General features: G+C 36.4%; 1 protein-coding gene and 1 pseudogene across 3 annotated transcripts in view; one reads left to right on the forward strand and one right to left on the reverse strand.

Moving 5' to 3' along the window:
• Positions 1–16953, reverse strand: part of SLC25A40 (solute carrier family 25 member 40) — a 50769-nt gene that overhangs the window by 22061 nt on the left and 11755 nt on the right. For 2 of the 3 annotated variants that reach the window (XR_008662075.1, XM_055307288.1), the window contains exons 2-6: positions 9548–9658; positions 7425–7493; positions 5778–5898; positions 3812–3871; positions 1598–1704 (exon numbers count right to left, since the gene is read on the reverse strand). Coding sequence is in view for 2 of the 3 variants with exons in the window: in XM_055307288.1 (XP_055163263.1) it covers positions 1598–1704; positions 3812–3871; positions 5778–5874 (264 nt within the window). In the remaining variant the exon portion in view is untranslated. The remainder of the gene's footprint in view (positions 1–1597; positions 1705–3811; positions 3872–5777; positions 5899–7424; positions 7494–9547; positions 9659–16953) is intronic. The other variant, XM_055307289.1, reaches the window with a different exon arrangement.
• Positions 7844–11449, forward strand: LOC129498089 (forkhead box protein M1-like; annotated as a pseudogene).

Raw genomic sequence — 16953 nt, forward strand, 5'->3', positions numbered from 1 at the left:
AAATTAGAGTGATCATTTATGAACATATCCAAAACAAATGAAAAATTAGGAAGCCTTAGCAAAGAAATATACACAGAAAAACTCTATGAAGATGAAATTCTTTTTTTTTTTTTGAAGATGAAAATCTTCAAAAAAAAAACATTTTTTTTTTTTTTTTAAGGAAAAATAAAAAAAAAAAAAGAAGAAGAGGCACCTGGGTGGCTCAGGAGATTAGGCATATGCTTCAGCGCAGGTCGTGATCCTGTGGTCCCAGATTCGAGCCACGCATTGGGCTCCCTGCTCAACGGGGAGTTTGCTTGTCCCTCTGTCCCTCCTCCCACCCATACTCTCTCAAATAAATAAATACTAAAACAAAAACAAAGAGAAAACGAAAAAGGAAACGGCATGCTTTTAACGATGAGAGAAACCTAAAATGGAGTCACTTATGCTAATCCTCATGTCAGCACACTGATTTAAGAACTTCACCTAATTGTATTTTCAGCCTTTCCCAAGAACATGACCTTTAACCAGTCAATCTGTAATTACCAAATTAAGACTAGTGAGGTAATCTGCCTGACAAAGTCCCATGTTCCCTCAGAAGAAGGTGACCTTGCCTGCAACAATCCACTCCTGGTTAGAATAACTTCCTGGCCCCATCTTTTTCTGCCTATAAAAGTCTTCTGTTTGGTATAGCTCCTCACAGTTCCTTTATACATGCTAGATGCAATGCTGCCCAAATCATGAATTGCTAAATAAAGCCAATTAGATCCTCAGTTTTACTCAGTTGAATTTTTTAAAATTTAAGTTCATTTAGCCAACATATAGTACATCACTGTAGTTTTCAGTAATTCATCAGTTGTGTATAATACCCAGTGCTCATCATATCACGTGCCCTCCTCATTGCCCATCAGACAGTTACCCCATGCTGCTCGCTACCTACTTCCCCTTCAGGCTCTCAGTTTGTTTCCCAGATTAAAGATTCTCTCAAATCAAAGTCAATATCCTGATTATGATATTGTATTACTTCTGTATGATGTTACCTTTGGGGGGGAGGGAGAGGAAGAAAAAGGCACATATATTTTGTTTGTATATTTTTCTTGAAATTGCGTATTATCTACGATTATGTCAAAATAAAACGATTTAGGGGTGCCTGGGTAGCTCAGTCCGTTAAATGGCCAACTCTTTTGATTTCGGCTAAGGTTATGATCTTAGAGTTGTGGGATCTAGTCTAGAGTCAGGCTCTGCACTCAGCAGGGAGTCTGCTTTTGGATTCTCCCTCTCCCTCTGCCTCTCCACCCTCCTCTCACACAATCTCTCTCTCTCTCTTTCTCTCAAATAAATAAATCTTTTTAAAAAATAAAAAAATTTTAAAAGTTTTAAAAAAATTGACTTTTTTCTTTCCATATAAAAAAAGCATGAAAAGATGAAAGTTAGTAACAAGTTAATTAAAAGCAAAGAAGCACTTCTCTTTTCCTGCCTAAATATCTACGTTTCAACTGTGGATAAGTGTGCTAACTATATATCATGGACTTTTTACTCTCTTGCAATTGGAAGATCTTTCATACATAAGATTAAATGTAAAGGTAGAAAATACACTGTGATTATTATATAATCTTACCAATGTACCCTGGAAACGTCCCGGCTTCTTATACCATGCTTTGTTGCCTTCCTCTTCACAGACACATAGATGATCCATAAGTCCATTACTATATACAAAACATTTTCCTAACAAAGAAGGTCCCCAAAATCAAAAATTACTTCACACACTGTACTATTTTTACAGAGGAACAAATTCGAAGTACAATGAGTGGACTAGAAAATTATGAAAAGAAATATAACTTTGTTTTTACCTTTTAGGATGAAAAATGAATAAATTGATTTACTTAATGACAGAGCACTGGTCTCTAAACTCAAAGTGGGTGAAAAATAATTGAGTAAATTTATGAATTTTATGTTTTCAGAAATGTAGTAAGCATATGCACACAGAAATAAATTCTTTCAGAGTATCTGAAGGAATGCATAGGGAATATAAAGGAGGAAAACCTATTTTGAAAAGAGAACATGTGTATACATCTTCTCCATTTAACAAGAAGAAAACTATGGTACACCAGGGAAATTCAGACAAAAAAATTTTTTTTAACTATACATATGTGAAATATACATATGCATATATACACACACATATAAACATATATACAAAAATCTAATTTACATTTGAAACTTAAGAGATTAGATCTTCAAAGTTCTCTTAACAAGAAAAAAATTGTTAATTGTGTAGGTGATGGATATTGACTAAACTTACTGTGGTGAACATTGACTAAACTTACTGTGGTGAGATACATCAATGATATACATATATATACATTGAATCATTATGTGGCACACTTAAAATTAATACAATGTGGGACACCTGGGTAGCTCAGCAGTTAAGAGTCTGCCTTTGGCTCAAGGTGTGATTCCTGGGTCCGGGATTGAGCCCCACACTGGACTCCTTGCGGGGAGCCTGCTTCTCCCTTTGCCTGTGCTCTGACTCTCTCTCTGTGTCTCTCATGAATAAATAAATAAAATCTTTTTTTTTTCTTATTTTTTTTTTAATTTATGATAGTCACACAGAGAGAGAGAGAGAGAGAGAGAGGGAGGCAGAGACACAGGCAGAGGGATAAGCAGGCTCCATGCACCGGGAGCCCGACATGGGATTCGATCCCGGGTCTCCAGGATCGCGCCCTGGGCCAAAGGCAGGCGCCAAACCACTGTGCCACCCAGGGGATCCCCAATAAATAAAATCTTAAAAAAATATATATTTTTTAAAAACTAATACAATGTTATATGTAGATTATATCTCAATTAGAGAAATAGAGAATTAAAACAAGTTCTTCTCTATCAATGTAAATCGTGCTATGCTGTCTCTCTTTACTTATGGTGCTCATTCTAGACATTTGTCAGCTCCCAGATAATTTACTTACAACTTTCTCTAAGAGTAACTCTTTCTCATTACTGGACTCACCCCGGCTGCCAAAATTATCTTTTCTGTTTGACCATATATAAATCTGTGGGTCTCATAATACATGTCTAAGTGTCTCCTTGTGCTTTTAAGGATTTCTTAAATGTGTAGGAAATTATTTTCCTTTTAGGCTCCTCCTATAATACATCTAATCTGTCCTCCACCTGAAATAGGACTGTTGTTTATTCCATCTCAGTGCTGTGTTCCTCAGAGTAGCATATATCTGAGACAACATTCTTACAGTCCAAGCAGTCTGTTTTCTGCTATTTAAACATGTTTGATAAGTCATTATCTTTATAAAACTGTAAAAGATTGTCATTATCTTTATAAAACTGTAAAAGATTGATCAAGGAATTGCCATTTTTGCCATCTAATAAAAATGTATATTCTTTTCAAATTCATATAAACTGTACTATCCAACAATGAACCAAGCTGTCTGATAAGATAATTATTTCCTAGCACTATATTCAATCAACTGCTGAATAAACTGCTGGTGGATGAATGTTCTAGAATGGGCACAGCTCTTGGACTAATGAGGAAACTAGATTCTATGGTCCCTTACACTTATAATTTTGTTCTTACTTGTGAGGCACACAACATGCTCAAATATTAAAACATCCCCATGCTTTAATCAGGCACATAAAACTGTTTTATATATATTTGTTCTCTGGCTAGACCCCGTCATGTAAATCTAAGTACTGAAAAAACATTTCTGCTTAAGGATAAAAGGGTATGAACTTTTAAAAATTAACAACAAAAAAATTCAAACAAAAATGAATAAAGTAGTATTTAAAAGCCTAATAATATTTTCAGGATGACTAGTACACATACCTTTGGGGAATGGGTTGTTTTGAGCCTGGAGTCGAATTTTAACCACATCGAGGGGTGTCACTATGAAGAAAGATAAATTTCAATTATACGTGATGCCTATAAATTGTATAGACATTTTTGTCCAAAGATTACAAAATATATCAAATCAACCCTTCTTCATGACTATATAATGAATAAGATTAATTATCTTAAAATGGTTTTATTTTTTTTTTATTTTTATTTTTAAAGATTTATTTATTTATTTATTCATAGAGACACACACAGAGAGAGATAGGCAAAGACACAGGCAGGGGGAGAAGCAAGCTCCATGCAGGAAGCCCGACGCAGGACTCGATCCCGGGCCTCCAGGATCACGCCCCAGACTGCAGGCGGCGCTAAACCGCTGTGCCACTGGGGCTGCCCTTAAAATGGTTTTAAATGTAACTTTCTAATTTTTGCCCTTGAATTCTGTTTAAAGAGGATCAATGAGAAGACAATGTAGTTACTCTTCTCACGACTACTAAACTGTCACTTATAATACTTCTACAACAATAATTTCATTAGCATTACAACTAATTACTAGTATTTTATTTATTTATTTATTTTTTTTATTTACGATAGTCATACAGATAGAGAGAGAGAGAGAGAGGCAGAGACACAAGCAGAGGGAGAAGCAGGCTCCATGCAACGGAAGCCTGACGTGGGATTCGATCCTGGGTCTCTAGGATCGCGCACTGAGCCAAAGGCAGGGGCCAAACCGCTGCGCCACCCAGGGATCCCAATTACTAGTATTTTAAAGACAATACATCATCTAAGGTAAAGAGTAAGTTTTGGAGGTCTATAAATTTGAGAATAACTCTACATTACAAGTAATCAATAATCAAACAATATTAGTCTTCCTAATCTGTTAAATTCAGCTGTATCAAATAAAAACTACACATAATGAAAATTTGAGTAAGCTAGCCATAAATCATCTTTCCTACCACATTGTGTTACTCCATTCGGGAAAAGCACAGTAAAGGAAAAATGGTTTTAATCCACATTCTATTTACCCAAATAGAAAAAAGAAAAAAAAAAAAGCCAGATAGTGGTTCTAAGAAAACTTTTCCTCATCTGAGAATGAAGAGGTTACACTGGATGATCTCTAAAATCTTTACAACACTAACGTTCTGACCTAAGAGACTACATCTGAAAGCAATATGTTTATATTTGTTCTAATTATCTATATTATTTAAATGAACTAGCTACCTTAAAACTATTGAAGTACACCAACTATCACCTAAGTCATTTGTCTTTCTCTATAAGAAATGGACTATAAAAAAACAGAAAAATGTGGCCCAGAGGAATTTAAGAAATTCACTGTTAATATAAGCAAAGAAAAACATAATTTGTATTTGTTGCTACTATAGGTTGCCCAAAGTTTATATTATTCATTATTCTAATATTTTATTCTTTTTTTTGTTTTCTATTTTTTTTGTTTTTGTTTCTGTTTTCTATTTTTTTAAAAGGCTACCAGAGGGTCAGCTGGGTGGCTCAGCTGTTGAGCATCTGCATTGGGCTCAGGGGGTGATCCTGCTTCTCCCTTGCCTATGTTTCTGCCCTTCTCTCTGTGTCTCTCATGAATAAATAAATTTTAAAAATCTTTATATATAAACAAATAAATAAACAAACAAAACGGCTACCAGAGTCACAGAATTTCAATATTGATAGAAACTTCAAAGAACTCCTGGTCTCAGCCTCTACTTTTATAGATGAAAAATAAAGTTCAGAGAGAACTAGGGACTATCCTAAAATGCACTCAGCCTGAGAACAGCAAATCAAGGAATAAAATTCAAGTCTCTTGACTCTTTGTCCAAGGTTCTTTTCTTGTTACTATGTTGATGCAGAGAGAACATGACGGAGGACGAATGAGAATTTTAGTATTATTGCACAAATGATATACTTAAATGGAAATCATTTAGTTACATAATCTACAACATTACTTTACCCATTAGTGATGTCAGGATAGCTCCAGTGCAAGAGGCAAGCATTTGTTGAACAGGTGTCACTTTGATAATCTGTGGTCCCTCTGATTCAAGATCCATAGTTTTAACTGACTGAAGAAAAATCTGTTAAGAAAAAGCAAGATGTAAAATAAAAGTGTAATGAAAATGCCCTTAAATTTGCTATTAATTAAACTATAAAAACTGGTGTTAAAAATCAAAGCATATGTTGTTGACCACTATCAAAAATAATATAAGTTCTATATAAAGGCACTACACAACTGTCATTAATAGAATATGTACTCTAATTTCCAAAAATGACAATGCACTTCAGCTGTATAAGCAGCAATGTATTTTTAAGAGCAATAAGAAAATAGACTCCGGCCATGTAACAGAATGAAGGCCAACAAAGCTCAGAATTTGTGCATTTAACCTCATAAGAACTACTCAGATACTCTAATAGAGGGTTAGCAAATATATCACTATTTGTACTGTATACCAAAAATTGCTATAAAGGTATAAAATAAAAACATATAATGTTTAAAAGAAGAATTTTCTTTGAAAACTTTGGTGAGAAAAGTAATATATACTCCTTCATAAAAAGCCAGTTAATATAAAAAAAGTATAAAAAATCACTTTTATAAACCTTTTATTAAAAAATAACCACTAGTAATATAAGGGTGTCATCTTTCCAAATGTCTATGTACACGTAAATACATATGTGTCTGTATGTATATAACATACAGAGACACACATGTACATGCAGATTACATGTAACTAATCAAATATGTATATTCATAGATCTGTGTACATGTCTCTTTTAAAAAAAGTCTTGTTTAAAAAACATAAATAGATTCTGGTGCCTAGGTGGCTCAGTCAGTTAAGCATCCAGCTCTTGGTTTTGGCTTGGGTCAAGATCCCTGGGTCGTGAGACTATCTGGCTCCTTGATCAGTATGGAGTCTGCTGGAGATTCTCTGCCTTTCCCTCTCTTAATACCCCTCCCCCTGCTCTTGTGTGCATGTACTTTCTGAAATATGTAAAAATCTTTAAAAAAAATTCATATTGTTTAGTAGCCAGTTTAGACAGACATGTCTGTATTACAGACATTGTAGGAGTAAGCATAGATGCATATTAACATTTTTAATACTTAGTTTTTGACTATATTTAATCAATATCATATTGCTAGATATTTATGCTATCAATTTTTCCTTACTCTTTTATTCATACATTCTTATATAAATATCCCCATATACATAACTTTTTGTGATCTTGCTAGAATTATTATAGAAGAAAAAGATTGCAAGGCTGAACTGAAAACTTGAGACAAATTGCCAAAATGCTTTCCAGAAAGGTTGGACCAATTTACACTTCCATTGGAAATAGATTAGTTCTTATTAACCCAGAATGTCACCAAGCTCTCTCTCAATCTCATAAACCACTTTTTTTTGTGTGAACAGTTTGAAAGTAGCTTGCATACATCATACCTTGCTATTGTAATTACCTCAGAATACCTTATATTCCACAGTAACATTATCAAGTTGGGGAAACTTAGTACTCTATAGTTCATATCCCAATTTTATCAATTATCCCAATAATGAACTTTATAAAAATGAATGGTAGTTTGTTTCTTTAGACTTTCATTATTACTCACCTGGTTTAAGTCTTTTCCTCAACTCTATGCTCCAATATTTTGTTGTTTGTAACATTAGCAGTTGAAAATCTGTAGTGAAAAATGAAAAAAATGAAAGTAACTATCTTATTTTTTCACACAAGAAAGGGAGAACCTAAAGGAAAGCAGCATGTAAAAAAAACCTTAAAAGACAAATCAACAAATATTTACTCAATACCTTCTATTAAGTGCTTTGAGGAATATGGAGAGCATTCCACAAATGCTCAATTTACATTTATTAAACTTCGTTTATAAAACTTCTCATTGTAGGCCCAACACCCCCCGCCCCCTCCCCCCTCCCTCTGGCTCGGGACCCCTCCCCTCCCGGGATCCCCCCCCCCCCCCCGGGATTCCCCACTCCTCCCGCACCTGGCACGAGTCCCTGTGAGTCCCCGTGCGGGCTCCTGGCTCGGCCCCCAGCGGCCCCCAGCTCGGAGGAGCCCGGAGCCCGCCCTCGAAGCCACAGCTCAGCGCCAGGACTTCTGCAGTTGGGAGGGTCCCTGCTTGTGATTCTCAACGGAACGTGAAAGCACAGATTTATAATGAAAACCAACCCCCATCGGCCACTGACTTTCCAAGGACAGAGGCTGCCCCTTCCTGTTCAAAATGCCCCAGGTAAAACATTAGGAGAGGAACCTAAGAGACCCCCTGCCCAACAAGAGCCTGGCCAAGCACAGGCCTCCAAGGAGGCAGCAGAGTCCAACTCTTGTAAGTTTCCAGCTGGGATCAAGACTCTTAACCACCCCACCATGCCCAACACCCAAGCAGTGGCCATCCCTAACAATGCCAATATCCGGAGCATCATCACAGCATTGACTGCCAAAGGAAAAGAGAGTAGCAGCACTGGGCCCAACAAATTAATCCTCATCAGCTGTGGGGGAGCCCCCACTCACCCTCCAAGATCCCAGGCTCAAGCCCAAACCAGCAATGATCCCAAGAGGACAGAAGTGGTCACCAAGACCCTGGGATCCAAGCTGGCAGCTAGGGATATGAATCTGCCTAGACCACCTGGAGACCTTCCCGGGCAGAGATGGGAGAGCTGTGCTGGCAATGAGACAGCAGGCTGCACTCTTGACAACAGCTTGACTAACATTCAGTGGCTTGGAAAGAGGAGTTTGGATGGACTGGGCTCCAGCAGCATCAAACAAGAGATGGAGGAAAAGGAGAATCGGTCACCTGGAGCAAAGTCAGGTTGAGGAGCCCCCGGGAGCATCAGCATCCTGGCAGGACTCTCTGAGCGGCCGCCATACTCTTACATGGCTATGATACAGTTCGCCATCAACAGCACAGAGAGGAAGCACATGACCTTGAAAGGCATTTATACTTGGATCGAGGACCACTTCCCCTATTTCAAGCACATTGCCAAGCCAGGCTGGAAGAATTCCATCTGCCACAACCTTTCTCTCCATGACCCTGGATTTTATTGACAGTTATTGTAGTGTTCTCGAGCTGGCCTACATGCATGTGGTCAGCTGGGGCCTAGGGTTGCTCTTAGCAAAGCTGAGGTGTGAGCTAAGGAAGCTAGGCAGGGCAAGGCCCTTTCAGTCTTCTCAAGCCTTGGGCCAAGTTCTTGGCAAATGGCTCGTCTCTCTGGCATGATTAGGGACGTTATCAGAGAAACATCTAAGGGGAGCACATCTGGGCACCTGCATTCTTTGCTTCAGATGCATCCATTCCCCCACCCTCAATTCAACTCTTGACCATTGACAAGAGACCTTTTTTTTGTTAGGATTTTGTCTTGCATGAAAGCTGACTTGGAAACATGGGAGGGGAGGGGGACCATAAGCAGGACCCTAGGAAGCAGATCTGCTTGTCTGGGTGCCTACAATAAAGAGCCCTGAAGGCAGGTGCCCTGGGCCTGGAAGAAACCGTACACTGCATATCCTCCCTTCTCTAGGAATTGAAAGCAAGGAACAGGAGCAAACTGAAACCCCTTGTCATCCTACCCACCTTTCTGGCAGTCTCTAGATAATGATCTAAGGAAATAAGCTTATATTTATAATTAGAGGATCCAGGGTGGATGTGCTAAAAAAAACAAACAAATAAAAAAACTCATTGTCCCAGTAAATTTATTCTGCTTAAAAAACAAACAATTCTCAGGGTACCTGGGAGGCTCAGTCAGTTAAGCATCCGACCTTTTATGTCAGCTCAGGTCTTGATCTCAGCGCCGTGACTTCAAGCCCAGTGTTGGGCTCCACCCTGGGGTATGGAGCCCACTTAAAAAAAAAAAAAAAAAAAAAAACTAAACAGGAAAACACAACAAAAACAATTTTAGAAGCTGAACAGTCTGATCAATCTTAGTATCACGAGTCAACTAGATTTTCTGACACAAAATTAAGTTTCCAGCGTTATATATGAAGTATTTTTGGGGAAAAAACCTTTTAATTTTAATCTAAATCCATTAGATCCAACTTCCAATTTATAGAAAATTCAGAGAGTAAAGTAACATAGTAAAGGATACCACAAAATAGGAGAAGCTGTAATACAACTACTGTCTTGGATCTTCAACAAGTGAAATTAAGGCAGGGGGGAAAAGGTAGCAGGGAAGGGAGACCTATTATAGAATAATAATAATAATAATAATAATAATAATGACATCTTCAGAGAGTCACCAACCAAATACATCCTGGTTTGAATAAATAAAATTCTAAAAGTCAGTTTGCGAGTACATAAAGAAATATGAACACAGGATGGATATTAGACAACTGTTTGGTGAGAGAATGGTATACTGGTTATAATACCAGTTATACTGAAGTGTCTTTTTTTAAAAAGACATTCATTCTACATATTGGAGCTAAACATTATAACAGTTGTAGTTTACAATACTTCAGAAAAAATTAATATGCCAATGTTAATAATCTGCTAAATTTAGGTGCTAAGTACTCCATAATTATTTTACTGTTCTATATTTTTTCTATACATGAGAAAATTTGAACAAAATTTTTTTAGTTCATGAAGCTTATGTAGAGTCTTCAAGTCTAGGACAATACTTCTAACATTGATTATATGAACAGTAAGTAGAAAAATAATATACATATGCTAGAATATAGGTACTCTTCTCCTCCAGAAGTAAAAACTAAAAAGGCCTACAATGCTTTATTTTGATATCCATTCCAGCAAAGTTGGCACCTGAATATGCTCAAACCTAAAACTAATGCCAGAAAAACTGATATATTTTAAGCAATTATTATAGAATGTTAAGGGGAAAAAGTCAGAAATTTAGATGTAACTTTTTAGAAATCAGAATCAAGGTTACTGGATTTTTTATTACTTCTTTATATAAAAATAGTTTTGAAAAATATATTAATCTCCTAAAATCATAACATGTAACTACTTACAATGAGATCTGTAAAATTAGTCTTTCAATTTATTTGAAAAATAATGTAAGGGCGGGGGAGAACAATATAATCACAAACTTGAAGTTAGATGAAGAAAAAGTAGGAAATAATCTTAGTGGATTGTCTAGAATTTATAATGTATTCTCCAGGGCTTTAAATTCCTTGCAATCCTATCAACCTACTTCCCTTTTTCCTTTGCATCCTTCTCCTCTTCTAGTGGCAGCTATTCTAACCTTTCCAGAGAACACACAGACTAGTGGGAGAAATGATTTTAATGTTAATTTATCCTATAAACTTATGATACTTCAAATATTCCACAACAGCTTTCTTCCCAAGTCCCTGACTTCTCTTTTTTATACCCATCCTCTGTCCTACTACTTACATTAGTATCACTAATTTATATACCTTGCCTTAATCTTTTCAGTCAAATTTATGTTAAATGCTATCTTATAGTCTTGATTTACCTTCCCCTGCTAAGTAAAAGATGTTGAACATCTCTTCACCTGGAAACTACCATTCTACCTTCTAAGAATTTTACTACTTTAATTACTTCACATAAGTGGAGACATGCAGTATTCCTGCTTCTGCGACTGGCATCTTTTATCCAGCATAATGCTCTAAAAGTTCAAACATGTTATATCATATGAGAGGATTTCCATCATTTAAAAGGCTAAATAGGGGGGCACCCTGGTGGCACAGTGGTTTAGCGCCACCTGCAGCCCAGGGTGTGATCCTGGGGACCCGGGATGGAGTCCCACATCAGGCTCCCTGCATGGAGCCTGCTTCTCCCTCTGCCTGTGTCTCTGCGCCCCCCCTCTGTGTTACTCATGAATAAATAAAATCTTTAAAAAATAATAATAAAATAAAAAATAAAAGGCTAAATAGGGGCAGCTGGGTGGCTCAATGGCTTAAGTGTCTGACTCTTGCTTTTGGCTCAGGTCATGATCCCAGGCTCGTGGCATCAAGCCCAGCATCCGGCTCCACACTGTGTGAAGTCTGTTTGAGAGTCTCTCCTTCTTCATCCCCCTGCTCATCATTCCTTTTTCTCTCTAAAATAAAATCTTTTTTAAAAAGGCCAAGGGCGCCTAGATGGCTTAAACATCTACTTTTGGCTCAGGTCATGATCTCAAGGTCCTAGAATAGAGCCCTGAGTTGGCTCCCTGCTGGACAGGGAGGTCTACTTCTCCATCCCTCTTTGCCCCTCCCCCCCGACTTGTGCACTCTAATGAATATAAAATCTTTTTAAAAACTTAAAAATGCTAAATAATACTCATTTATATATATACACATAGATGTACATAAATACATATTTTCATTATCCTCTATTGATGGGCAAAAAAATTAGATTGTTTCTACCTCTTGAACTGTGCCTAATGCAATGAACATAGGAGTTCCAATTATCTTGAGATTCTGGTTTCAATAATTTTAGCTAAATATCCAGAAGAGGGATTGCTAAATCATACAGTTGTTCTATTTTAAATTTTTTGAGGAAGTGACACCATTTTCCATAGCAGCTATACCATTTTACCAGCAATGCACAGGCTTCAGATTTTTTGCATCTCCATTAGCACTTGTTATTTTCTGCTTTTCTTTTTAATAATGGCTATCATAAAAAGTTTGAAGTGATATCTTGTGACTTTGATTTCATTAGTGATGTTCAGTGTCTCTTCATATTCCTGTTGGCCATTTGTATGTTTTCTTTGGAAAGATGTCTATTCAAGTCCTTTACCCATTTTTAAATCCAGTTATTATTTCTTACTGAGTTGTAGGAGTTCCTTATCTATTTTGGATAATAATTTCATATCAGATGTATGGTTTGTAAATATCTGCTCCCATTCCACAGACTGTCTTTTCACTCTGTTGATTATGTCTGTAGCTGTCTAGAAGATTTTTAGTTTGATGTAGTCAAAGTTGCCTTTTGCTTTTCCTGTCAGAGCTTTTGGTGTCATGTACATGAAATCACTGCCAAGATCAATGTTATGAAGCTTTTCCTTATGTTTTCATGCAGGATTTTTATACTTTATGGTCTTACATTCAAGTCATTAATCCACTTGCTGTTGATTTTTGTGTGTAGTGTAAGAGAAGTGTCAAAATTCTTATTGTTAACATAGTGAAGTTTTATCTTTCCCTTTATAGACAACACCTTTTTGATTCTTCTTTAAGCAATCTTTCCTTACTCAAAAGTCCAAAAGATATCTGCCTACATATTCTCCCCAGGTATATTAAAGTTATGCCACTGACAAATTTTAAATCCTTAGTTTATGCAGAATTTTTAAAATAGCATGTGTAATAGGAAGCCAATTTCATCTTTTCCCATGTGAAAATAAGTACTTTACAGTCCATTTTTAGAAGATTTTATTTGAAAGAGAAAGTGAGCATGAGTCGGGGGAAGGAGAAGCAGACTCCCCTGCTAGGCATGGAGCCCAATATGGGGCTCGATCCCAGGACCTTGAGATCATGATCTGAGCCCAAGGCAGATACGTAACTAACTGAGCCACTCAGGCACCCCCCCCCCAAAAAAAAGCTCCAATTATTAAATAATCTCTCTTTTCTCCTCTAACTTGATACACTACTTTGTTATATACCTAAATTCTATTTCCTTGTGGAACTGTTTCTAGACTCTCTATTCTATTCTACTGATCAAATTGTCTATCCATCTTTAAATCCTATCACACTTTACTACTATGGAGTCACAGTAAGCCCTTATATAAGTTAGGGTTAGGTCCACCCTACCTGTTCTTCAGAAGTGTCATGATTGCTCTTGGCCCTCAGGTCCTTTACGTAAGTTTAAGAATCATCTTCTTAAAAAAATCTCTGGGATCCCTGGGTGGCTCAGCGGTTTGGTGCCTGCCTTTGGCTCAGGGCATGATCCTGGAGTCCTGGGATCGAGCCCCACATCAGGCTCCTGGCATGGAGCCAGCTTCTCCCTCTGCCTGTGTCTCTGCCTCTCTCTCTCTCTATCATGAATAAATAAAATCTTAAAAAAAAAATCTCTTTATGGTTTTAGTTGGAATTACATTGACTCTATAGATAAACCTGGAGAAAGTATCTATGAATATAGTCTATTCCTTCATTCAAGCCTTCCTTAATATCGTGAGAAATTTTAAAATTTGTCATATAGTTATCTTTGTGGCGTATCTGTGACCAATCCAACCCTAGATATCTGGTAGTTGCTAATACCAATGTAAATAGTATTTTCCTTTTAATTATATATTGTCTCTGCTGTTAATATATGGAAGTAATTTTGTACATTAACCTTATACTCCGCCAACCTTACTAAAGAAAAGCCATTACTTCTAATTTCTCATTTATAGACTCAAGTTTTTTCTGCAAAAGAGTAAGTTTAATTTCTGTCCATCATACTCATTATGTTACAAATTTAGTTTTCTTATTATAAAGGCCAGGATCTCCAACACAGTGTTACAGAGTATTGAAAATGAGTATCCTTATTCCATTCCTGAATTAAAAAAAAAATATCTAAGATTCCATATTAGGATTATTAAAATCATTTGTATTTCCTTGGTGTTGGTAGTGATCTCTCCTTCTTATTCATGATTTTATTAATTTGAGTCTTCTCTCTCTTCTTTTTAATAAGGTTGGCTAATGGTTTATCTATCTTATTAATTCTTTCAAAGAACCAACTCCTGGTTTTGTTGATCTGTTCCAGAGTTCTTCTGGTCTCGATTTCATAGAGTTCTGCTCGAATCTTTATTAACTCTCTTCTTCTGCTGGGTGTAGGATCTATTTGCTGTTTTTTCTTTAGCTCCTTTAGGTGTAAGGTTAGCTTTTGTATGAGTTCTTTCCAGTTTTTGAATAGATGCTTGTATTGTGATGTATTTCCCCCTCAGGACTGCTTTTGCTGCATCCCAAAGATTTTGAACGGTTGTATCTTCATTCTCATTAGTTTCCATGAATCTTTTAAATTCTTCCTTAATTTCCTGGTTGACCCTTTCATCTTTAAGCAGGATGGTCCTTAACCTCCACGTGTTTGAAGTCCTTCCAAGCTTCTTGTTGTGATTTAGTTCTAATTTCAAGGCATTATGGTCTGAGAATATGCAGGGGACGATCCCAATCTTTTGGTATCGGTTCAGACCCGATTTGTGACCCAGTATGTGGTCTATTCTGGAGAAAGCTCCATGTGCACTTGAGAAGAATGTGTATTCAGTTGAGTTTGGATGTAAAGTTCTGTAGATATCTGTGAAATCCATCTGGTCCAGTGTATCATTTAAAGCTCTCGTTTCCTTGGAGATGTTGTGTTTAGAAGACCTATCGAGTGTAGAAAGTGCTAGATTGAAGTCACCAAGTATAAGTGTATTATTATCTAAGTATGTCTTAACTTTGGTTATTAATTGATTGATATATTTGGCAGCTCCCACATTTGGGGCATATATATTGAGGATTCTTAAGTCCTCTTGTTGGATAGATCCTTTAAGTATGATATAATGTCCCTCTTCATCTCTCACTACAGTCTTCGCAGTAAATTTTAGTTTATCTGATATAAGGATGGCTCTACCCCTGCTTTCTTCTGAGGACCATTTGAATCCACATTAGGATTATTGATGTCTGCTCTGAGGCTTTTTTTTACAAGACTCTTTTTTTCCCCCATGTGATACCATGCCATATTTCTCCGTCTTATTTCACTTAGTATAATAACCTCAAGGTCCAAGCACATCTTCCTAAATGGCAGGATTTCCTTCTTTCTCATGGCTGGATAATATTCCATTCTATATACACATACACATGTATCACATTTTAAATTTTATTTTTTAAACATTTCAAATTGAAGTACAGTTGACATAGATATATTAATTTCAATTGTACAACATGGTAATTAAACAATTACATACACTACAAAATGTTCACCACTATTAAGTGTAATTATAATCTGTCACCATATGAAGTTATTAAAATGTTATTGACTATATTCTCTGTGCTGTACTTTTCATCTTGCCTTATTTTAGAACTAAAAGTTTGTATCACCTATTTCGCTGTCCCCCACTTCCCCCTCACATCTGGCAACCACCAATTTGTTGTCTGTATATATGAGTTTTGGATTTTCTTTACCATGTCTTCATTTGTTTTGCTTTTTTGGATTCCACAAATATGTGAAATATAATATCAGACATTCTCTGACTTATTTCATTTAGCATAATGCCTTATAGATCAAATCACGTTATCATAAATAAGATTTTGGATTTTTTTTAACCGCTAACAGTCCAATGTAAATATATACCATATCTTCCCTATCTATTCATCTATTGATGGAAATTTAGGTTGTTTCCATATCTTAGCTATTGTAACACTACAATAAACACAGGGGTGCATATCTCTTTTCAAATTAGTGTCTTTCTTTTCTTTGGGTAAATACACCAAGTGGAATTACTGGATATTTCTATTTTTAATTTTTTGAAAAACCTCCATAATGTTTTCCACAGTGGCTGCACCAATTTATGTTCTCATCAATGGTACATGAGGGTTTCCTTTTCTCCACAATCTCATCAACACTTCTTTTTGTCTTTTTGATACTGGCCATTCTGACTGGTGTAAAGTGTTCTCTATCAGGGAAATGCAATTCAAAACTTTAAGTAGTAACAATAAGCAACTTTTCATGTGTCTGTTTGCCATCCATGAATCTTCTTTGGAAAAACGTGTTTTTGGGTCTTCTGACCCTCTACATGAGATTGTCTATTTTTTTTTATGTTGATATGTAAGTATTTGTAGATTTTGGATATTAACCTCGTATGGGAAAAATCAATTGCAAATATCTTCCACCATTCACTAGGTTGCCTTCTTGTACTGTTGATGGTTTCCTTTGTTCCACAAAAGGATTTTAGTTTCATGTAGCCTTGTTTATTTTTGCTCTTTCCCTTGCTTGAGAAGAATGATCAGAAAAAATATTGCTAAGACCATTATCCAAAAGTTTACTATGTTGCTGTTGTTAAGTTTTATGGTTCCAAGTCTTACAGTTAGGTCTTTAATCCATTTTGAATTTATCTTTGTACATGGTATAAGAAGAGGTCCAGCTTTATTCTTTTGCATGTACCTGTCTAGTTTTCCCAACACCATTTTCTGAAGAGAGTGTCATTCCCTGATTGTACATACTTACCTCTTTTGTTACAGATTGACTATGTTAATTAAGTGTAGGTTTATTTCTGGGCTGTTGGACTGATCAA

Source organism: Nyctereutes procyonoides, unplaced genomic scaffold (genome assembly GCF_905146905.1).
Source record: "Nyctereutes procyonoides isolate TBG_1078 unplaced genomic scaffold, NYPRO_anot_genome, whole genome shotgun sequence".
NCBI classification, from domain to species: Eukaryota; Metazoa; Chordata; class Mammalia; order Carnivora; family Canidae; genus Nyctereutes; species Nyctereutes procyonoides.